This window comes from Ursus arctos, unplaced genomic scaffold (genome assembly GCF_023065955.2).
Source record: "Ursus arctos isolate Adak ecotype North America unplaced genomic scaffold, UrsArc2.0 scaffold_3, whole genome shotgun sequence".
Lineage (NCBI taxonomy): Eukaryota > Metazoa > Chordata > Mammalia > Carnivora > Ursidae > Ursus > Ursus arctos.
In genome coordinates, this window is record NW_026622985.1 from 28652075 (window position 1) to 28677740 (window position 25666).

Sequence of the window (25666 nt, forward strand, 5' to 3'; positions counted from 1 at the left end):
AAACTTGCATACAGTTTCTAGAAAAAAATTACAAATAGATGCTAATCAGTCAAACTACAAGGGAAAATCCAGTTTTGTTCTAGTTAATGAGAATTTTGCTTAAAACTGAAACTTTCCCCAAATTTCCCAACATTTTATTCAGCAAGTCAATTCAGGAATGATATTCAAAACATTTAACAACTAGCACCGTGTTATGAAAACGGACAGCAACCATACCTTCGACGCTGGAACCTAAAGATCCTCCTGTGCCAGAATTTAACACTTTTATTGCTGGATCATGAGAAAAGTGGGAAAAGTGATGGAGATACACCAGAGGAGGAATCAGAGCAACTGATTCAGAGGGCTTAGTGGATTTCCTGTTCACCAATCAGATGGAAGTATTTTAATATTTTAACAACTAGTATGGCTGTACCAGTGTATACCAGTTGGGTTTCATCCTTCATTGAATCTATTAGCAGTTATATCATAAAGCATATGTTATTGGCTATTACCTATCTTACTTTCAGAAGCATGGCCTTTGAATTATGAGATTGTTCTTTTAGCAGGAGGACTCTAAAAGGTGTGAAAAGGCTTTCAGCTAATAGGATCTAGGATAAATGCAAACATATACACAGAGAGAAATAAAATCAAACTATAATAGACAAAATGGTAGTGGAACCCATATTTTCTTACCATTTTTTATTTGTGACAGATACAGTTTTCATGAACTCATTCTAACAATACCTGGTAGCTAGACTTAATGGATACTCTTCTACATTAACCCATACATTTACCATTTCTGGTGCTCTTCATTCCTTCCTATACATTTGAATTTCCATCTGGTGTCATTTCCTCTTTGAAGTTATTCCTTTAACATTTCTCATATTTTAAGTCTGCTGGCAATGAAATCTCTCACTTTTAGTTGCCTGAAAAATCTGTATTTCACCTTCCTTCTTGAAGCATATTTTAACTGGAAATAGAATTTGGGGATGCCTGGCCAGTTTCTCCCCTAGAACTTTAAAGATGTCATCCCACTGGATTATGGCCACCAGTGATTTTGATGAAAAGTGAGCCCTCATTCATATTGTTACTCTGCACATATGTGCTATTTTACTCTGTTTTCAAAGTTTTCCCTTTATCTTTGGTTTTAACAAATTGGCTATGATTTGCCTAGAGTATAGTTTTATTTGTATTTATCCTGCTTAGGGTTGGCTGAGTCCCTTGGTTTTGTAAACTCAAATTGCATGTGTACTAGACAACTTAATATTGTCTAAGTGAACACTGAAGCTTTGGTCAAATTTTTTCAGTGTCTTCTCTCTCTGGTCAGATTGGATAATTTCTTTTCATCTGCCTTCAAGGGTTTTTTTTGTGTTTTTTTTTTTTTCATTTTTTGTTTTTACTATTTTGCTATCTCCAATTTATTGTGCCCCCTCACACAAATTTTATATTTAAATATTGTACTTTTGAGTTCTAGTATTTGTGTTTTTATAACTTTCCATTCTCTCATGAAATTTCTCATCTATTTATTCATATATTTAAATCTTTGAACATATTTGTAATAGTCTACTTAAATGTCTTGTCTGCTAATTTCAAGAGGTGAATCATTTCAGGGCCTATTTCTATTGAATGCTTTCTCTCTTTACTCTGGGTCACATTTTCCTGTTTTCTTATATATCAAACAATTTTTTATTGTATACTGGTTAATGTGGAATTATACTGAAGGCAGTCTAAATTATATCATCTTCCTTTAAGAGTTTTGAGTTTTTGCTTAGCAGGCAATTAAATAACTGGTGGATAATCTTGGTTTTGTTAGACTTAGTTTTAGTCTCATTAAAGCAGGTCTGTTTTAGATGTAGTCCTGTGACATGTCACTCATTCCTGAGCTTGGCCTTTCTGGGAATTTAATTCAAAGTACAATAACGTTTGGTATGGTTTCTCCACTGGAGCTGGGTTAGAACTTCATTAATTTTCTGATATGCATGACCTCTGATATTGACATTTACCTCTCAAACTTCTTGCAGGCAGGTGATCTCTGCCAGTCTTCACTGAATCTCACTCTGTATATAACACGACCAGCCTTTGCACCACATAGTTCTTAAGCTCACCATCTCTGTGCAGCTCTCTACCCTACAAACTGCCATCACTTCAGAAGCCAAGAACTCTAATCTCTGCCTCTTAAAGCCAACAATACTGTCACTGCCCCAGGGCAAAAAGGTGCTCCCATGTAGAATGTTGGGAAATTCATACGGTAATCATGGAGTTTCTCTCATGTGTTTCTTTCTCTCAAGGGTCATAGCTTGCCTTATATGTTTTGTCCAGGTTCATAGCTATTTTCTGCTGGAGGGAAGATTTAATACCAATTACTAAGACTGGCCAGAAGCAGAAGCCAGCTATAGGTATTGTAACTATTACTTTGGCACTAGGCAAAGATGGTGGTGTTTCAGACATTTTATCATTTACCTACTGAGGAAAATTTTAGAGATGGGTGTGATATTTTGGGGGAAACAGTATGATAGGCATTGACATGTATTCTCTTTTGTAAGATGTTATTGGGCAATAACGATTAAAAAAAAAAAAACTTCTTTAGGTCCTACTTCTATATTTACTTCTCACCATTACCTTGAACAATTTGCATTACAAATTCCGCCCCCCCCCCGCAATAGATGATGTAATTTTTTCTCATCAGGAAGCAGTAAAAGTTAATTCATTGTGCAAAATACTTTGACATTTTCAAGAGAAAGGACTATATACACACAGAACATTACAAATAACAACCAGCTGATAAATCACATGACCAAAGTAAAAATTTTCTCCCATGAAAAATATTTCTCCATTTCTTCTCCTTTTTGTCCAGAGCTAGAGGGAAAGCTTTTTGACAAACCCAGTTTCTATACTCTCTGTTCATGTAGACAAACCTGTGACTTCTATTAGACTTGGCAGCTTCTAAGAGGAAAAGGACAAAGGTGGACTGCAGGGAAATTGGGGAGGCTCCAATTCCAAGGATTTATAAGGAGGTTACGAAACCTAAGGATGAAAAAACAACTCAAATGGCAACACACACACACACACACAGGAAAATACTGTGCAGTTTGGTGTTTAGAACAGTAAAGATTTATTTTGATGGAATGTGACTAAATCTTTCATATACTCTATATTGAATGAACCAAGTTTATATTATTGATCGGAAGTAAATTACCAGCAATTACCCTAAGGATTAAAGTTTAGCACAATTGTAAATCTGTTTGCCTGCCTCATAAAGACACTCTTTTCTAAATTCAGAGGATAAAGGAAATATTATATGTGATTTTTTGCAGGGGGCAGAGGGTTAAAGTCCCACTAGTGAAGTGGGTGTTTCTCCTTTTGGCATCATCAACATCTCTTTCTGGCTCCATCGTCACAACTGGAAGCATCTTCCTCTTCCAGATAGCCACCTAGAGCTTGGGGGCTTCCTTTGTCTTCACTGTGAATAAAACAGGATCACAGGAAATTCTGGTCGATTTATTTCCAACACTTGACCTAAGTTTCTGGTTATGTGAAATTTTATATATATTGTGGTATCTCAAACTTCCTCAAACTAGAAACAGTTGAGAGAAAGCAGAACTTTCCTCTGTAACTTCAAATCTGAATACATAGGCCTGGCCTCCACTTTTCCGCCTTGTCATTCATGCATTATGGAACCTGACCTACACGTCCTGTGTTGTTTTTCATTCTTCATTCTTCACACCCGTGTATGTCCTAACCTTTCAAATTTCTCCAAGTGCTCTCAATTTTTCTAGTTTTACTCTATATCCTTTTCCTTAAAAATCAGCAATTCAAAGTTAAAGGAAGATTGAGAGCTATTTGGGTCAAGTTTCTCTAAGCGCCAAAGTTGAATCTTGACCTATTATAAAGTCACATTGTGGGGGAAAAAAAAAGGAAAGAAAATTGGTCTTTTCAGCTACCTTCTTCATTCTCTGCAGGAAATCTCCAAATTATTTTTCCAATCCTCTGACCAATCTCTCAAAAACTTACATGCTACTTGGAATTTATCATTTAACCAGCATTTGACAACTATACATGTGAGGCACTATGAGAGACATCTAACGCACTGTTCTTGATATCCAATAGCTTATAATCTAATGAGGAAAAAAGAAGGAACAACTTCTAATTGCTAAATTTCAATTTAAAAAAACTAAACAAATAAATATAAAACAAAATATGATCATTATGACAAACATAGCACAAACTATACAGGAATTCAGCAAATGGAAATAGACCACCTTATAGTTGGAGTAACTCAAGCTAGAAGTTTTAAGCTAGATTTGCCAAAAATGATTGGATTTTAAATAGTCAGCTATTCATAATGATTTCTTAAAGGCCTCTGGGCAAAAAATACTTTTGTTGCCTAGTAAAAGTAAAGGAATTAGAATTGTACATGATATATCCTGCTATTAAAAATGTAAGATACAGGCTCTGTTTACCCAATTGAAAATGTCAGCTCAAGGACAAAGGCCATGTCTTTTATTACCCGTAATTCTGGCAGCTGAAAATTTTATAACCAAAGGTGCAATCAAATTTCACACAATATCACTAACCCTAAATTTTCTCCAGATATGTCGAATGTGCAAGGCTTTCAACACTCAAAGCCCTTCAGCAACTTAAGGGTTTCTTTTTAGGAGAAAGTGGGCATGGGGGCTGGCCTTATATCTCCCCTGAATAAACTACTTATTCACTGAGTCACACTGGATTTCATTTTAGACACTGTGTCCCTGGGCAAAGTCAAGAGAGGAAGGAAAATACATATTAGCATATGCAGAGTATAGGAATGCTTCTTGCCCACATATTCCAGGGGTTATATTCACAGCAAACCTCTGAGATTCTATTAATGCACCGATTAATAAAACATTGGTGAGCAGGTTACCTACAGAGAGGGCTACGCATGCTTGTTTATAGTTGACAGATCACTCATCATCCCTGAACAGAGAACTTTGACTGCAGAGCTGCTGTTCTCCAGCTGCATATGAATGTGCCTACAGTAGGGAGCCTGTTTATCTGGGGAATGTGCTGCTGGCTGATTTATAATGAAAGGAACCTGAAAAGAAATGGTTGGTGCCCTTTCCCACAATCCGATAAGCTGTTACTCAGAGATAAACAGTTGCATTAAATTAAGCATGTTTGTCTATTTTTCAATGTTAAATTTTAATTTCCTGTTCTTTCAGCTCTTAGGGCTTCATTTTAAATAACGCTAAGTGTTTTTAAATTATTCATGGCCCTATGGTCCTAATCATTTTAAATTTTGCTTTAAGGAAAAGGTAAATAAGAAAATATTAAGACCATGTATTTAAACATTACTCTAATTGATTTTTAATTTGTAATTCTCTAAGACTACATTAAATGTTACTCAAAGATGCCTTGTCAGAGGGCTTAAAGGAAAAATATTTTACATAACATTGTCAACTTGTTTTTAAGATCTGTATATCTAATTTTTAACCATATATAATATATGTAATACGTTATGGATTGCTTTTTGAGTCAAGCACTTAATAACAATTACCACCTTAAAGGAAACCCATGGTAAACTTATTTTTAAGATTTTCATGAATGACAGAGACAGTTGGTAGAAACAGAGATGAATAGCTTTCCATCACTTTGTAAATAAAAATACCTGAGCATTTAGAATGTCATTTGACAGCAGAGATAATGTCTATTTGTTTGCAATTAAAGCTTATATTCTGCATAGCCAGCTCACGGCCTAGCGCACACATAGTAGGTGTTCAATAAATATTTGATGAGTAGATGCATCTCCGATGCTTTGAAATAGGATAAAATGCATGTTCCTAATTTAGTATTCTCCTGACTGAAGCTTTCACTTAAGTAAATGTAGGTCAATCTGAGGCTGTATCTCTCCTAGCTTTATAGGGACCCACGTCAGCAGCAACTCCCAAATACTAAGGTAGCATTGCTCCCCAGAATCTTTACAGAGTAATTCCTCTAGTTCTATCTGTTAGCAGTCCTACCATCAAAGAGCATAATAGGATAAGAGCCCTTGGGATGATTACGTAGGTGATGAAATAAAATAACCCCTTTCTCTACTTTAGTTTCCTTTTACTGTGCCACGACTAAAATAGTAGAGTCATCTGCAAATATAACAGCCATGGATGTTTCTATTCCTTCAAGAAATATTTGTTGAATACCTTCTGGATTGCAAGCAGACACTATGCCAGGCCCTGGATACACAAAATTAAATAAAACACAGCCCCTACCTGTGAAACAGGTAGACTGATACGTATTAGGACTTTCAGTGGAATGTGATGTTCCCTTTCAAGTCTGCTTTGGCGAAGAGCATTTTCTTAAGAGAATAAGTTTTCCATTAACTATAAGGTCATCTTTATTATTTGAGCAAACTTCCTTCCGATTCAAAATATATCTACATTTTTTTCCATAGATACATGGTAAGATTGTGTTGATGACCTCCTTTTAATTAGCTATTCTCTTTTATTAGGCCCATAAAACAATTATTTTATAGAGCAATTTCTGCGGCTTTATCATTAACGATAACGATCACAGTGTCTTTTGCCTTCCATGGCAGTTTTGCTTCAAAGGGAACTGCTCATAAAGATCAAAGAGAGACTAGAAATTGATATGAAACAAACAAAAAAACCTACCACAGTATCAACTTTTTAAAAAATTATTATTAGACTTTCTGGTGCCCTGTGGCACATCTCCCAGAGAGGCTCTGGGCTAACACTTAGCATTCCAATGACTGCTGTTGTCATTGCTGAGGCTCACACCCAAATAAACAAAACAAAACCCGGATGACTGGATAACTCCTGTGTCTCAAAAAAACAACCCATCACTTGCTCCACGCGAAAGCAACAGAAAGCATGTGGAAAGCCGGGCTTTAAAGGGCACTGCTAACGTGAGAAGGGAGAAATGTCAAAAATGTTGAAGTACGTACTGGACTAGTTCCTGTCTCTACTTTTTTTGTTGAGATTTGATTTTTTTTTCTTCATACCTTAAAAATCCTCAATGATGTGCTATTTTATTTATTCCCAATGAGCAGACAAGGAAACAAGGAAGAATTATTACAGCAACAGCAAACATTTCTGGAACTAGCTACAATAGGAATATAAAGCAGGAAGTAAACAATTTGACGGGGGAAGATAGGAAAAAAGTCTTGGCCTTTCCTAGTGGTGACTGTTGAGTCTTAAGTGATAAGTGGGTGTTTACTAGACGAATGGATATAGAAGGGTATCTGCGGCAAAGGGAAAAACATGAGCAGAACCAAGAGGCCATCGACATTCTAGATTTCCTCTCAGATAAACATGGTTCGGGAACAGCTGGAGCATAAGATGTGAAGGCAGAGGTGGGATGGAACTGATGGGCCTGGTGAGCAGTGAGACTTGAGAGCCAGCCAGGGACAAGATCATAGACTATGAAGAAGTCAATTCTTCAATCTAGAAGCAAAAGGAAGTCAGTACAGATTGACAGGAGATGGGCTGTTCTGAACAGCAATTAAGATTATGCATTATTCAAGTACTTCCTCCAATGGGACACCATTCAGGTGATTAACACTTGCTAACCTAGCTGACAGTACACAGGTGGTGTGGCTTTCAGACATCCTACGTTGAGATGCAGCCAGGAGAGCCCCTCCTTCATAAAACCCCACATAATCATGCACAAAAGCAGGAGAGCAGACTGGCACACCAAACCACACACAGCGACAGGCACCTGTACCCTGTCAGGAGAATGCTACAGGAAGCTCTGCTGTCACTTCTCCACCTGATTCTAAAAATAGTAAGCTTACCTCATCTGGGGAGAAGGGCAGTGAGCAGGCAGAGTGAGGGCGCTGGCCAGTGTTTGCTCTAGTGCTAGGGAGCTGGGTGGCAAGGAGTACAACAGTAGGTCCATTGGTTTGTGTGCATGCAACCGGGCTACTCCACATCAAGATTCTGGAAAGCTCCCCGGGAACACCCCAACCTATTGTCAAAAACATGATCCTCATAGCAGGGCTTTGTCTGATTCCTCGAAGGTGCATATGTTCTAGGCTTTTTGTAAAAAGAAGCTCGATTTGTGGAACTGTCCTAAATTACAACCAACTGTGCAAACCCCCACACTAGTAAGCACTATGCTCCTCTAAATGTGAGGGCCACATCGGGCATTGCCTGCACTGGCTGGAGGAGGCAGCTATCAGCAATTGAGCTTTACTCAGCATCTGTAGTACAGGCTATACAATAACAAATCTGAAAATTTGGTACTTGAGGAAGGTTATCTTTTCCTAACTCACCAAAAACGTGCTTTTAGGGCCTGCAGCAGCTCTACAGGAATCTACTGTTATGTCCTGTTAGTGATAACAAGGGCCTAGCACAGCAGGGTTATAAACTAGTAGGTGGCTTTGAAAGATGTTCAACAGGTAGACTTTACAGCACTTCGTGGCTAATTAAGTGTGGGAAGGAGTTTAGCGGGAAGAGCTCTAGCTTGCAGGTTTCTGGCTTGAGAACCTGGGTACAGAAAAGATCCATTCACAGAGATAAGGGAGAAGTTATAAGCTAGAGACCTTGAGGTGTCAGAGGGATGTATAGGCAGAGCTTTAAGAGGCAGCTAACCTAGGAGTCATTTCAGCGATAGTTGAAACCATGAAACTAGATGACCTACAGGAGTGGGGGTGGGGAGGAGGGCTTCAACAATGGAATCTGAGATGTAGAAGAGAACAGAAACCTAGGAAGTTGGAACAGATAGCAAGGAGTCAGAATTTCAATGAAGGTCAAGTAAAATGAGGACTACAATAGGGTTAGTGGATTTAGAAAATAGTAGATCAGTAGTAGCTTTATCCAGAGCACTTTTTTTTTTTTTTTTTTTTTTTTTTTTTTTTAGAGCAGTGAAGGGAGAATCTTGATTGCAGTGGGCTGAAAGTATCTGGAATGAAGGGAGGACAGGAATGTGGTGGTAGAAATGAAGAAACTGTGAAAGAGTTCCCATTGTGTTTTGTTGCATCCCCAAATACAAAGAAAAGAGTGAATAAAGAGGGGTGGTCTATAAATGGAGCTGGAAGGGAAGGGATCAAGACTCATACCCAAGTTACTGTCCTACCAATAGCAAAGTCAGTGACTGAGGAGATGGAGTACTGAACCTGGCATTAGGAAAACCGGAGTCTAAACACTACCTCCATTCTAGGTACACCCTGTCAAGTCACTTTACCTCTTTAGTCCTCTGGATCCTTTTCTGGGAAATGGAAGCACTGAGCTCTGTGTCACACGTGTTGTAAGGACTGGGTGAGGGTATCTGTGGGAGAGTGCCTGGTGCAGTGGTGCAGTATGTGTTTGCTAAATGGTACCTTGAGTCATGATCCCTTCAAAGGTCTGAATGGGGGCCATCCAAGTAATCACTGTTGTTTTCTTTACCATTTTTGTTCATATAATTTTTATCTCTTTAGGAATTTGGTGACAGGCTCTGTTAGTCTGTTCCTCCCTTATTTGAAGGACAGGCCACAGATCCAGTTTGGAAATGAGAGAGGAGGACTAGCGGGCAACATTGGCTTCATCCATTGATACCTCCCAGAGGTACAGAAACTGGATTCATGAAGATGTTGACAAGACTCCAAGTTCTTACGTTAGCTTTGTTTTCAAAGGGATTTTTACTCTCTTTAGGGGACCATAACTTTTTGAGGAGGGAGATTAAAATCGAAGGTGACCTTGTTTTAGGGGGTCTGTTTCCTATTAATGAAAAAGGAACTGGAACTGAAGAATGTGGGCGAATCAATGAAGACCGAGGGATCCAACGCCTGGAAGCCATGTTGTTTGCTATTGATGAAATCAACAAGGACAATTACTTGCTGCCAGGAGTGAAGCTGGGTGTACACATTTTGGATACATGCTCAAGGGATACCTATGCATTAGAGCAATCACTGGAATTTGTCAGGGCATCCTTGACTAAAGTGGATGAAGCTGAGTATATGTGTCCTGATGGATCCTATGCCATTCAAGAAAATATCCCACTGCTCATTGCAGGGGTCATTGGCGGCTCATACAGCAGTGTTTCCATACAGGTAAGACTGGCCAGTGCTATTGCTAAAATGTTATGACTCTTTGGTTTTATGTCCCGGGGAAACAAAGAGAAAATATTCTAATGATTTCATTAATGGATGATATTAACAATATAATTGAAGACCTCTACGGGTATTTGATAAGACAGGTTTGCAAAAGGAAGATTTCTCTAGCAATGAAAATTGTTTAGAAGCGTATCAGGTAACAACTGTAGCATAACAAACTACCCCAAAATTTAATGACTTAAAACAACAATTATTTATTATTATAGTTTATAATTTTGAAGATTAGCTGGAGTGAGCTGATCGAGGCTGGGTTCAGTTGTGGGTGGCTCTACACCAGGTTGTTCCTTATTCTCCACCTGGAATCAGTGGGCTAGCCCAAACGAGTTTTTCTCAGAGACATGGCAGAGGTGCAAGGGAATGCAAACTTCACTGCAAGGATCCCTTCCAGGCTTCTGCTTGTGTCGCATCTGCTAGCAGCCCATTAGCCAAAGCAATGGACAGGGCTCAGCCCAGTATCAGGAGCAGAGAAATGTGTCCTACCCACAGGACAAGTGCTGCAAAGTTACATCACCAAGGATGTAGGGATAAGGTGGTGTGAGGATCTAAAGCCATCAATACAACAGTCACAAGAAGAAATAACATCTGGGGTGCCTGGGTGGCTCAGTCGTTAAGCGTCTGCCTTCGGCTCAGGGCATGATCCTAGCGTTCTGGGATCAAGCCCCACATCAGGCTCCTCTGCTGGGAGCCTGCTTCTTCCTCTCCCACTCCCCCTGCCTGTGTTCCCTCTCTCGCTGGCTGTCTCTCTGTCAAATAAATAAATAAAATCTTTAAAAAAAAAAAAAGAAGAAGAAGAAGAAGAAGAAATAACATCTAAACTCTATTTTTTAAAACTAATTTTTACTAAGGTGTCATTTTGTTCAGAGATAAATCGTCAACAATTTCTCATGATGTAAATATGAAAACGTACACAGAAAAGCCACGGAATTACTACCATAAAGGAATAAAAGGAACAATTTGGCACACAATTTAAATAAGAGAGAAAGCTGATAACTGGTTCTCATAATTTTGTTGGGAAAAGAAGGAGCATATTATTCAAACTCTAGCAATGCTCCCTTACAGGGTCACAGAATTTGAGAGACAGAAAAGAGCTGAGAAATTGTCTAACTCAACCCTGTCACTTTCCCAAGCCCCAGGAAGACTGGTTTCATGAAAACACCCATTGGTAGGTAGTTCAAGAACTGGAACTCAGATCTTGCCTACTTTTGTGCTCTTTCAACTGTCCCATATGATTTCTATATGTTAGTTGCAGTTCAACATTTTTTGTCACAGTAATAAAAGTCCATGATTCTAAGTCATGTACTTTGCCTCCTACCAAATTACTACAATCAAAGCCACAAGCACTAAAGGAAGTCAAATTACATTCATGTTGTCTTTATACGTCACAAACCACTGAAATTGGCTCTATTTGCACTGGAATAACCTTACTTCTATCTCCCAGATTCCTTGCATTTAAAATTCTGTGCTGTTCTAAATGAGGTACTTCAAATTTCTTTCCTTCTTCAGAACAACACCCTCATATTACGAGTAATTAGGATAATTGGTTTTTCGTAAACCCCCTTTGACTTCATTAGGTGGATAGAAAATATTGCACATCTCAAAGCATATTATGTTAATTTTGCCACTATTTCTATATTTGGATCAGGAGAGAAGGGATTTGCTATTTGAGAAGAGAGAATTAAAAATATGTATCTGTCATCTTTTAATAATAATTTCACCAGATGAGTGCCAATCATTTTATAAATATTTATGTTAAACCCGGTATTACCACTGGTAAGGGATTACATATATGTTTTTCTTTCTTTCTTTTTTTTTTTTTAAGATTTTATTTATTTATTTGACAGAGAGAGAGACAGCCAGTGAGAGAGACAGCAGGGGGAGTGGGAGAGGAAGAAGCAGGCTCCCAGCAGAGCAGGGAGCCTGATGCTGGGCTCGATCCCAGGACCCTGGGATCACGCCCTGGGTCTAAGGCAGACGCTTAACGACTGAGCCACCCAGGCGCCCCATGTTTTTCTGACCTTAGTTTCTCCCAGTGCAGTAAATGACATTCTACAGCAGATGTGTAAATACCTATTTATCCAAAGTAATTAACAAACTGTGCCAGGCACATAGATTTTTTTAAATCTAATTTTACTCATTGACTACCTATGTACTCCTCAAAAAAGGGCAGATTGTTTTAGGACAAAAAGATCTGGGCTATTAAAATCCTGTACAAGTTCACGAGGGAAGAAGCCACTTCTTAATCATCAAAGGACCAGGCTTATTATTTCATTCATCTGGTCAATATCACCATAAAGTCACAAATTCTGACAGGGTTTCTGCCTCCATAGAATAAATAAGGAAACCAAAAGTATCATGCTATGATGAAAAGGATATCGATTTTGGCACCAGAAAGACTCGGGTTTTAATTCCAACTCCATCATTTACTAGCTTACCTGTAAAATAAGCAAAATAGCATCTATCTTGACAAGTTTTTGAGATGATAAATTGAGAGGATCTGTGGGAAATGCCTCACCAAAACACTAACAGACTCAAACCATGGTAACTATTATGTTCCCACAATGATAGGAAAAGTCAGTGGAAAAGCCATACCTCAGACCAACTGCACAACCCTCCCAGTGGCCAAACCATTGTTGGAGCCCCATGTACTTCAATAGCAGGTCAATCTGTATATATCCCCCTCTGTGTGTCCTGCACTGTGACAAGGGTAGAAAGACCACTAAAGTAAGAGAACACAGCCTTGGCCTCAAGGAACTTAAAATCTGGCTCCAGGTACAATACTCCTATGAAATAACAGTAACTACAATTCAGAATATGTTTATGTGGCTCACAAGGTCAGAAACGATGTTTTGAAAGGTTTTGAGTAAGACTGACAGAATGACAGTCGCATTGGAGAAAGGCTACATGGGCCACAGTATGAATGAGATGCTGGAGGCCAATTAGAATATGGTGGCAGGGGCACCTGGGTGGCACAGTCGTTAAGCGTCTGCCTTCGGCTCAGGGCGTGATCCCGGCATTATGGGATCGAGCCCCACATTAGGCTCCTCTGCTATGAGCCTGCTTCTTCCTCTCCCACTCCCCCTGCTTGTGTTCCCTCTCTCGCTGGCTGTCTCTATCTCTGTCAAATAAATAAATAAAATCTTTAAAAAAAAAAAAGAATATGGTGGCAAATGTCTGTACGTCAGAGGAAAAGGCCTTGACATATGTAACGGCGTAAGCTGGAGAGGAAGTACAGAGAGGGCTTCACTCCCTCCTCCATGGGACACCTCCTGGTGTCCTGAGTGCTCAGGCTCTGACTAGACCACACACTGGTCCCGGCCAAGGTGAGCTAGGAGGTGGAGCTATGTGTCTACACACTGGCCTCCAGACAGCCTTGCAAGGGACCCTTCCCCATAGGCCCTTGCTTTCAGCTAGATATCGTGAATGAAGAGAGGTCTTAGGGGGCTCTTAGCTATAGAGCTAAGAATTAAAGTGTATTATATATTTGAAACAAACCTTTTAATAAGAATTCTAAAACAAATAATCAAAGGCAATCCAAAGCGATACATTTCTAATGGTGAACTGAAAGCACTCTTGTACAGTAATGAAGAAAACATTTTAGGAGAGTGGCTTTTTGAGGGTACCCCTCACACTCACCTACTGCTCCTGGACTGAATCTCATCATAGACCCCAGTGTCTGGGAACTGTGGTGACAGCATGTAGCTGGTGGCCACAAAGATTCGTTCACATCAGTCAACACTGCCAAGTCCATTTTTAACTACTTCTGACTTCCTGAATATTTACTGGAAAGTATCTTTGCTTGAACAGAGCAGAGGGAAAAAAGAGGGTGGTGCTATAGGAGAAATGTACTAACACGAATCCACCACAGTTAAAAATTCTATCATCTAATTGTAGTGCCCAGTCCCAAACCAGAGCACAGAGTTTTCTGTCACAAAATTGCCTGGTGAGAGAGAGCATTTCAGAGAATGATAATAATCTCCCCGTGTGAGTCTAGATTGTCGTATTGGTGGGACTGCTCCAGGAGATGCTTTCTCGCCAGCTTCCTCTTCTTTCATTATCTCCTCACTACTGGAAAAGAACTCTCCGGAAGTCAGCAGAGGAAGTGCCCCCTGCTGGGCTAGCTCATACAACAGGCATTGTTTGCAGAGAGTGAAAACTGCCTGAAAGGGGAAATTCTTAATGATCTGCTGAGTTAAGCTGTATCACCATGGACGAAGACCTTAATAATTATTTTCCCAACGTTCCTATTAAGTAGTGCAAACTACTCTGTGGTTGTCCTTTTTATAAAACAACAGTATTGATTTCTTAACTGGATAATCAATGAAAGCTAGTATCAAAAATCCTTCTTTATTAGCAAGCATACATGGGGTCTATTCGCCCCCTCTGGTGAATCAGCTTCTTTTCAAAGCATTTTTACGATGACTCTGCTCTTCTCTATAACCCTGCAATCCACCCACTTCGAGGGAAAACAGTATTTATTCAAGAAGAGGATCAGGTTGGTTGCTTTTAGCTGGGCGATTGTTTACATGGTACTTAATTTGAAGCATTGCTTATGCTTGTGCCTTTTTAAACAGACTGTAGTTAGAGAGCTCCTCAATTGTCCATTCAAAAATGTCCCTTGAATCCTTCCAAAAAATGTTCCTCACTCCTTTTCAGAGGCTGTATCATTTTTGCAGTCTTTCTTGCCAACCTGGAGCACATTTTAACTGAAATGACATGTGTAAGTTGACCCATTTGTGTCCCTGAGTGTGAAAGTGACCTTGCAACAAATGGCGACATGGGTTAATGGCATCTACAAGGTGAGCACATAGAAAGGGCAGAAGGGAGCCTTGAGAGGATCTCACTACCTCTTTCTCATGCCTGGGATGGTCAGATGCTTTAACAGAATTTTTAGCAATATCCACATCCTAGGACCTCTCTTACCCTGGGAGAGGGTTATTATAGCATTCTTGTTTATCATGACATGGATTTGGACATGCATTCCTCGTATCATGTCTCTGACAAGAATAACACCTTAGGCTAAATCCTGTGCAGTAAGTTTCACAGATTTGATCTAGATGGGGCAAGGGGCACAGCACATCAAGACACCATTCTATTATTCCTCCACCCAAGTCCACAGTGTGAACGTGGCCCACCACGAGTCAATTTGTACGAAGTCCTGCCCTCCCTCAATGCTTCCCTCCTTTACATTGAAATGCTTTGGGAAGAGTCACACATGAATTGCTGGTCTTACTGTAAGAGCATTAGAAAAATAGTCAAAGGACTTGGAGGTACAATAGCCTTCATGCAGTTAGCTGGGCCCAAGTATAAGGCAGATTGCTGGATGGAAAACTTTATACTTTTTCCATGGGTAAACAAGGTGAATCTAGAGCCGTTTCTCAGCGTTGGCAGTATTGGGCCAGAGCTGCCCCTGTGCTTTGTAAGAGAGTTAACAGCATCACTGGCCCCCACCCACTACACTGGATGCCAGCTGCACCTCAAGTTGTGAAGTTGTGACATCCAAAAATGCGTCCATGCTTTGCCAAATCACAAAGTTATGGCCCTTCCCCACTGGCAATCACTGACCTAGAACAAGGTGCATTTTGGGCCAACATAAGGGAGATGTCCTAGAAATGAAAGGGCAGGGGATATGAGGAAGTGAGTCCTCTGTCACTAGAGTTATTCAAGCAAAACTGGCCCATTTTTTAGGAGAATGAAGCAACATATTGGTATTTGAACTATATGGCATTTAAGGGCATTTCTTAATTTTATAATTACAGGTTACACAAGCAAAATACTCTACTATTGGGATGTAAGGGATAACAAGGGAAGTAGTACCTAAAACAAAGCAAAATAAGTAACAGGCTCTTTTCTGTCAGGATCACTTTGAGGAAACCCAGCCAGTTGTTATTTCACTTGATTATAGTAGTATTTTTATGAATTTGGTGAATCGAGCATCTCAATTACCTACATATTACAACCAGGGCTCTCATAAAATCATTTTTCATCAGAAAATAAGCATCTATTAAGCATTTATATTTCAGGAACATCAAGAACACTGTTGTGTAGAGTCTGGGCAATGTGGAGCAGACAGAATATAAAATAAAATTTAAAAATAGACATCTTATGAGCTCTGAGGCCTGGATAAGCAAATTAGGAAATATCAAATCCATACATAAAACAGGGATGAGAAAAGGATCCGAGGATCACTTGACATCATAAGCACTTGGAGACTAGCTAGAATAACAGAATGAGCAGGAAGGAATGGATATGAACAGGAAAAAGACATTCAGATCAGTGTAAACATAAAGCCTGCCTCTGAAGTCTCCCTGGAAAGTCACTTTCTCATAGTCTCCCAGATACCATCTGCACATTCTTTCATGAAAGAGAGAACACAGTGTTTCTTCTACCTGCAATGTAATGTTCTTTAGCTATTTGTAGGCCTTGCCAAACCCTACCTATCTTCGGTTCTCAGTTCCAACCCTACCCTTCTTGAGAAACCTTCCCCAAGTTCCCACTACATAAACACACCCCCCTGCTACTATCTTATTAAGTATAATTGTTTATTTGCATATCTTTTCTTCCACCAAACTATAAGACACCTGAGTGTAGGAAACACATCCTTTTGCCTTTGTACTGATGGCACTTAGGATAATGCCTCTACCAGGCTGAGAATAAATGTTTTGTTTTGTTTTTTAATGAATTGAATGAATTAACGGATGATAACGTACTACATGTCCAGAAGGTTGAAAATCCCTAAACAAATCTTGGATTGGGGGGGTCATGGCTATGACCTTATTGTAGATCAGTCTAAATGTTCATAGTTCAAAATAAGCATTTTCCGACAGTAGAAAACCTGGGTTTGATGCAAAAGAAAAATGATGCAGCAAAGTGAGCATGTGGGACTAAAGTCTCCCTCCACTCTCCCCTCTTCCACTGCCCACACATGTGCCATGAAAGATGCCTTGATTTGAAAGCAGATCTAGGGGTTTGACTTCATTCTTCCTTAGAAGCTGGGCATCCAGGGCCATTCCAGATACTGTCAGGACCTCGCCCATACTCCAATCTAGTTCTACACAGTCTCCCCGTGCACAGAGTCATCACAGCGCCAAGTAGGTCACATACTGCGAGCATAGCTAACGCAGAAGAGAAGGAAATATCATCCTGTCCTCAACAAAAGCAGAGTGACAGCTTTAGAGATCCATTTATGAATCCATGTTTAGTGTGTCTTTCACCAGAAAAGTAAAGGTGAGAGTTGCATTTAGTAAGTTTAAGATTGCAGCTACAGTGATCATAGCACAGATACGCTACAACTACACATTTTTAGCATGCCTTTCTTGAAAAATTTAGCTCACTGATTTAAAATTCTGCATGTGGACTGATGAGGATTTATTTAAGCCTTCATTGCCTCTTTCCTCATGTCTAAGATGGAGATATCTTACTGGCTTATTGTATGAATTAAATGAATGAGAAAATACATAAAATACATAAAGCCCACAAAAAACAGTGTTTCACACATAATGAGCATTTAACACTTTAGATTTTAATACATATTATAATCATCTGTTAGTTGTTTGGTTGTTTTTTGTTTTTTGTTTTTTAACTTTTAACATCTCCAGTTCAAGAGAAACAATTCTTGGGGGGAACTGAGGGTCATAAAAGTCAGATACCAAGTTCAAGTCTCTACCATTCTGCAAGTAGCAGAATCAACATTAGGATCCCCGTAGCCTGCCTCCCACACTGCTATCCTGATCATCCCCACACACAGCCTAAGCTTCAGAAAACTCCAACCCAAAAGTTATCTCAGATAGAATCTTTTTATTTATTTCCTTTCCAGACTTTTCATTCTAAAGTAATCTCACAAAGCTGATTGTTTTGAAACCTCCCCTCATTGTTCCTGTTTCCGCTCTGCAAAAAAAGGACAATGATGTTCAAGGACTTTATCATAGGGAAGGAGGCAACAGCAGTTCTAAAATGCTTTTGTTAACATTGTGACATCATAGAAATTTCTCATCAGAGGTAATTATCTAAGATGCACTGTTTTTCCCTTTTGCTTTAGGGTTAATTTACTCCTTAATTAATTCCCCTTCTGTCATGTGTTTATTTGGAAACTACTCTTGTGAGAAACAAGTGCCATCAGGACCACCGTCCACTGGGCAAAAGAATGGCCCATGGCTGAGAACCGGCTTCTATTGCAGCCACATGCCTATGATGGAGGTCATAGGATGACAAGCAAGGAATGCAGACATTCCTGAAGTATCAGCAAGTGTTTTATACTATGAGATAGATGAATAAGCAAGCTAATTGAAATAGGACTCCTTTAGCTAAATCTGAGATATGATTTTGCTTTAACAACACAAAGTTCTCTTTTCAAATACCATTAAACATGTGCCTTTTAAATGGATCAATATATATAAGGCTCAGTATTTCAACATGGAAGGAGCCAACACTTAGCAGTTTATAATAATGAAATTTCATTGATTTAATGTAGTGGAAGTGCTTTTACTGGTCTATGAAAAAATGCAGTTGAAAACTTACGGAGCATTTTTCTAATTAATGGACTTTGGAAATCTAAGAATAGTGTTCCAAAAACACTTGCAGTTAAACTCTAAGCAAACGTTGATACTCCAGGCAGTATATCAGTGGGACTTTGGACACTAAAATTGTGGTGTTGCTATTTTTGACATCACCACCTGGTATATTATGGAAATCCCTCTGTTACTAGTGACAAAGTCTTGATTCTTGCCAGCTCTGACTTTACCTTCCAACAGAGGGAACTGGCAACACAGGGGAGAATACAATAGAAGCAACACTTTAAAAAATTATATTCCAAATATAGACCAGATTTCCTTGCCAAGTGGTCAGAATGGCAAAGCATCTTGAAACATTTGCCATCACTTAATAGGGTTGAATGTGCAGGGCATGCATCCCAGGGATGAGCTGGTTTCTCCCAGGCACTGTGCCTCTGGTTTGGGTAGCTGCCATCAGGTTCACAGTGAGGCCCCACAGAACACAAACCAGGCACTTAAGCTTTCCCAATGTGGAAAACAGATGTGATTGAAGACATAATCTACAATGTGTTCCGAATTTTTCTATAAAAAAGTAACTTTCCATAGAAGTGAAAACTGTATGTTTGTATTAAGCACAGATTACCTATGCTGACACAATAGTTGTAAGGAATATCACTGAGAACCAGATTTAAAGAAATGCAACAATAAACACAGGTTGATGCCATCCAGCAAATTTTAACTGCTACCAATGGCTATTTAACTCACTCTCGGTTTTCATTTCCACGTTCAAGAAATTCTTTATGTTCACTTTTCCGAGATGCTTCCAGGGATTTGAAAGTTCTTCAGCCTTTCTATACTGTCCAACAACCAATATTACTTATGACCTGCTTCCTTCCAAGGATTCAAGTGACCCGTAATGACACGAACAGGATAACAAACAGGACATAAGTATTTGAGTAATTATTACCAACCAAATAAAACAGTTTTCAGTGGACTCAAACTTTTCTTTATACCTCCAATCTTCATATTTCTAGTACGAATTTAGTCATCATTACTGGGATTACATGAACTCACAGCCAAGGTTGGAATGAGTGATTTGTCCATCTCACCATCCTTCCCTGACTCTTTCTTTTTGAGTTGGATATCATCCACTATGGCCTTTTTAAAACACAACTTTGATCATGCCATTCCCTTAATTAAAATTTTTAATAGTTTTTTATCTTTTAAAGAATAAAGTCCAAAATCATTAGCATAGCGTATAAAACATTTAGCAGTCTTGCCACAGTCCCTCTATTCTTCTTTATCTTCTACTAAATCTCGCAAAGCACTGGTTGCCCCGACAATACTGAACTGTACTATTACACTATTAAAACAATACCCTTCTCTGTCTTCATATTCTTCCACCTACCTAAAAACTTCCTTTTCTCTTTCTCTGTCTGGCAAAGTTTCACTGATCCTTCAAGATCAAGGCTAAATGTTTCCTCTCCATGGGAGCCTGCCATGACACAACTGAGCACCATGAGTTGCTCCTTCACCTGTGTTTTGTAACAGTTTGTACACACGTACCTCAACATTTTAATCCTTGGTTATGTTTCTTTGTCTTGTACCAGACTATAATTTTGTGGAAGATAGTAGTACATTACTCATCATAGAAAGACGTAAATTTTAGGATACTGCCTGGGACCACTAGCATTGATCAAAGTTTGCTGGATGAATAACTGCTGAGTGAGACATTATCAGCATCTCTATCATTTTTTGAGCCTTTACTGAGTACCAGTCAGTGAATTAAGTACTTGATGTGTGTTATCACTACATCCTCACATAACTTCTCAAGTGAGGGACTGTGATTATTTCCTTCTACAGATGAGGGAACTGAAGCTCAAGGAGTTAAAATAATTTGCCTAAGTTCACACTACCCATGAGGAAAGGAACTGGGGTTCCAAATGTTGGCTTGTTTGATGCCAACCCTGTGCGCTGAACCACTACACTATTTGCTTCCATCCCTGACAGCGCTATTGAAGGAATGAACAGTTAACAGGGAAACCATAGATAACACAGCTCTATTTGCTACACATAATATGGTATAGAACCTTCTGCCCTAAATTATTGCCCCAGGACCTTAGAAGTAAATATTAAGCTGCTGCTTCTTTTTTTTTTTTTTTTTTAATTAGGCTATAGTCCTCAACTCCCCTCAAGCATACCAACAACTTTTGGCCTTTGGTTAACTACCAACAAGGGTAGAAATGCCTTTCTTGTTGATAAGGCTGTATTTGTCATGTGGTTGTTATACAAGTGACTTCAGGGTCACAAAAAATACGCTTTAGTACAACCTGTGGCTCTGTTAGATCCTCAGCAGGCATTGTCAAAAATCAATACTCAAGATACTAAAGGACATGCTTCTAACAGGTCTGTTGGTGTCAGGTCTTCCTGGGAACCAGGCTTTGGCAGGTGTGGCTGGCAAGCATTAATATACTCTGGACCAGATCTGACATAGACCTTTTGATCCCACAGTCAGTGACTGGAACCCAAATGAATTTGGTTCCATGATTTCTCTTGAGAATAAACTCATGGAGGAAAAAGGAAGCAAAAGTCGAGGCTGCTGGATTCCGTAAGCAAATGCCTTCTGGTTCTTCTTCTAAGTGCTTGCTAAGACAGAGTGGAAACAAAGTTATTCCTGAGAGAGCACCCTGTTAGTAAGGGAACAAGGTGGACACTTGCCCAATGCAGAGTGGCACTGTCATGATGAGAAACCTGACATGTCTTATAATGCTGACCTCCTGGAAAAAATGTGATTCAAGGGATCCTATGTGGTCTACATATCATTTCAGCTACGAGAATGTCAAAATGGACAACCTTTCTATTCATAAATCCCTTTGTCACAAATGAAGAAAATGAAAAGTGTATTACTGTCTGGGTTGCAAACCACAGGTGTTGAGTGCAGTGATTTCAGGAGAGGTCGGGACAGAAATCAAGTTAACTTCAAGCCATTTTTGTAAGTTTTTGCCATGAATAAGGAATCCTTTGTCTGGACTGTCTATACAGAATCATGGGGACTGAGTCATGCTGTTGAACAGGAAAGGCAATATGAGTCTTTGAATAGTGTGTTTTGGGGCCACAGCATGTAAGAGTGATTTTTGCAGATTATACTGAGTAAACTGGCATTTACTACACTCTATTATGTGATTTCCTAAATCCAGATTAATCTCTGGCCTTCAGACATGGGCTGCAGTCAACTGTTTTCATGCAAAATGTTCCCAGATGTGCTGCAGGTAGTGTGGTCCAAAAAAAAAAAAAAAAAATGACTAATCCTTTCCACAATAACAATATGATTGGCATCCTTTATGGGCAGATAACTCATGTGATGTGAACAGCTTGAATTCCTCAGGCAGTTTCTCAACCCTATACCTCCTCCAGTTGCAGTTTAAAATATAAGCCAATCCGGGATTTTGTACAGCTAACAGTGCAACTTTATCATTCGGAATAGAAGGGTCCTGAGGTCTCCTACCATCACAACTTTTAGAACCTGCTTTATGTAATAACATGTGTTATGAGGCAGCAGATGGTTCAAAGTGCAGCACTCACTGTTTCTCTTCCAGGTTTATATATAATCATGTAATTAAAAGAATGAAACAAAGCTTTCAGCATTGCACGTGTGATAAAACAATTAAAGTTATAGACTTATGCTTAGAAAACAGCCCCAGAGATAGGTGGAAAGCAAAGACTGCAAAGGCAAACCCATGGAGGCTATTATTGAGTCCTCTAATTCCCAGGACAGCCACAAGGAGTTGTTTTTCAAATGTATATACTTCAGTGCTATAGATAGCACTCTCTTGGAGAGTAAGCATTTGATGCCTCTCACCATCTGGAACTCTTGTAGGTAAGTACAGGTCCACATAAAAATTAGTCATTGTCATTCCCTTTAATGTATTATTAGCACAGCCTTAGAAGCCAATGACAATGAAAGTGCTGAAAAGCACCCTTGTGAATGGACAATCCCTTGAGTGGGAAATCTATTTCCACTAGACTCTAAACGTGCACACCCTTTTTTGTCTTCTGTTGAAAAAAAAAAATATTTGGCATTGTGCCAACACAGAAGACACAAAGCTAATGTTTGACGAGGGTACATTGTAGATACCCTGGATGGGAAGGGTGACCACAGGACTGATGTGCAGGCTCACAGGGGCCTGAAATTTCCAATTCATATTCCCTTCTCACAACATCAAAGAACAGACTACCTGAGCTCTTTCCCATAGTACATACTCTTTCGCTTTCATGACCAGAACGTCATTGAAATGAAGCGTGACACCTGGAATCCTAAAAAGAAGAGTCTCCCTGACTTACTTTAAAAAAAAAAAAAAAAAAGTCAGGAGAAGTAAAACTCCCAAACAAATTGGTCTTTAACTCAAAATTCCCAACAGTGCATAAGGATGGTTTTGATGCCTATAGTAACGTCCATCCACAATCAGCTATTGATTATTGTAAAGGTAAAGTTTTAGACAGTCCCAAGAAAGAATCAGTGAGCAAGTGATGACAGCTCTGAGGGTTTGGCTGCTTATGTATCTTGTACAGGTTGCATTTGTCTCCAAAAAAACCTTACCTTACTAGCAGACCTCACTATTAGTTCATATACATTTTTATGACTTCTACTTTAGGTATATGTTGTTCGAGAACTAAGGTTTCATGGATGAGGCCCTTAGTTTGTTTTCCTTGAATAAAAGTTTTCTAGCCCAAAAGGAATTGGTTCAAAGGCCAGATGCAGTTGTTATCCTATTGACTTTCTTTTGTATACTCCTAGTTAGTGACACAGATAATTTGAAGAAATCAGTTTTAATAGTATGAAATCCTTTGCTTCAGATTCCTAAATGTCTAGGCCAATTCCATGTCTTATGCGTCATCTCATTTTAGTGGAATATTGAATATAATTAGTGCAAGATCCAATTGCACAGCAAATTGTTTATCGATGGTGTTTAAGAGTATCTTTACATTGCCTGCTGGCGGCCAGCTATTTTTTTTCCCACAATGTATCCTCGTAATAGAAAAAATCTTTTCTATGGGAGAGCAGCAAACTACCCACTCATTCATCAATTCATTCATTTGACAAACATTATGAGGCATCTCTACACTCTGCAAGGCACTGAGGAAACAGAAATTAACAATACACATCCCCTGTCCTTAAGAGTTCTCATTTCAGTAGAGGAATTAGCGAAAAGAAATCACTACTATACTTTGGTAAGTACCATGAGGAAAATACATAAAGGAGAGCAAGAGTCTCAGATAATGCACACAACTCAGCTCGAGGTGAGTCATCAAGAAAGGTTTCCCAGAGAAGGGGCCCTTGAATGGATTCCCTGAGCAGATAAGTGGTAAAGGTCATTTTAAGCAGGAGGAACAGTGTGTGCAAAGGCGTGCAGATTTGAGAACATCATATACTGTACACTGTATGCATAGACCCAGAACGTAACACAGTGGGGAAACTACATGCAACCAAGCTCCTCCGGAGGGGACAAGAGTGGAAAAATGGTGGCAGATGTTCACAACATGTAACATTGGTTTGTTGGACAACTATTGCCAATGGGTGATGCCCATCCTAAATAACTCCAGCTTGCAACTACAAAAATGAGAATACAAGAAATCTTAATTTTAGACCATGTCATCTGCTGAAGTCCATAATAGTACCTGGCCAAGCCCAGCATCCTAAATGTTTCTCCTCAAGCCAACAGGGTCAATAATATATTTATGACTTGACAGGTTACAATGAAACCCCGGCAATGGCTAGTCCTGCATAAATTCAAACCACCCAGAAAATGGATGCTCCAAGGTGTGTGAACACTGAGTATCAAACTATAATACATGCTACATGGGGAAAAGTGTTCTGTTAAATCTGTGTGCAGCCTCTCCAGCCCTAGGAAATAACAGGCTCTGCCATAAGGTCATTGTATTTCTCACATAAATCATGAAGCCAAACATGATCATGATATTTATAGCTTGAAGCTTTCAACCTCACAGTTAAAATTTCCCAGTGGATTCTCAGACAACTGCTGTTATCTCTGAAGATGGTCAATCAGAAAACAAATGCTCACAGAGCCACTGCAAAATACAGACTGAAAAATGAAAAAAATATATATACTTTTGCTAACAAGGAGTGATTACTCATGGCCTTCAAATCAAGGAGTTTTTGCCATCAGAAATTTAAAAAAAGACAAACATGTTATAACTTGAAATATATCATTGCCATAGTGTAGTGAGAAGAATCACATATGGCAGAGGTTGAGAGCCTGGATTGCAGAATGGATTGAGTCTGGGAAGGTGAGCGCAGTGCCAAATCCTATCACCTTTGGCTCTTTAGCAAGATCCTGAGGCACTCTGTGCCTCAGTTCCTCAATCCATACAACAGGCTAATGGTAGTATCTACTGCATAGATTGTTACGAGAATCAAAGCAGATAATACATCTACAACAGCTAGAATGCTAGCTGGCACAAAAATATTAGGACTATTAAAAATATGAGGGATCTTTAAAAGGCTTCCCAAAAAGGGTAGTCTGCAAACAGTAACTCAGAAAACACGGACTGTGGGATAGTTCATCTATCTGTTTGTTTTTGAAGAATTGTGAGCTGGTATCTAAAGGGAGTAAACCCCTCAATCATCCGCCTTTGATTTTAGCTCCCCTTGGATTTCTGGTGCTGAACTGCCAACACTCAACTTTGCATTTGTAACCTCATTTCCCCCCTAGTTTTCTTCTTCCTTGTTCATTTTTGTCATTTTAACTTAAATCCAGAAATTTACATCCCTCTCTATGTTCATATCACCCTATTGCCAGCGAGAGAGTCTAGTCCTTTAGGGGAAATCAAGAGATTGGGCTCTCATCTTAGCTTTTCCATTTATTGGTTGTGTAAATTCTGGAAAGTCACTTCACCCTGTGAGCTTCAGTTCCCTCACCTATAAAACAAAAGGCTTAGATCATCTTCATGGTTCCTTCCAGTTCTAAAATGTAAAGATCTTATAGCTTATTTACATTTTTTTTCCAAAGTCACTGATACAAATTTAACCTTACTTGACCACCTCATACAGACTTTGTTTCAAACTGTTCTCTTAGAATATATTCAACTTTCTCAT

General features: G+C 39.3%; 1 protein-coding gene across 1 annotated transcript in view; it reads left to right on the top strand.

The window, feature by feature from the left end:
- Positions 1–9535: 9535 nt before the first annotated feature.
- GRM3 (glutamate metabotropic receptor 3) overlaps positions 9536–25666 on the top strand; it is a 90042-nt gene continuing 73911 nt past the window's right edge. Inside the window, exon 1 of the mRNA XM_026504744.2 lies at positions 9536–10003. Coding sequence (XP_026360529.1) covers positions 9536–10003 — 468 coding nt within the window. The remainder of the gene's footprint in view (positions 10004–25666) is intronic.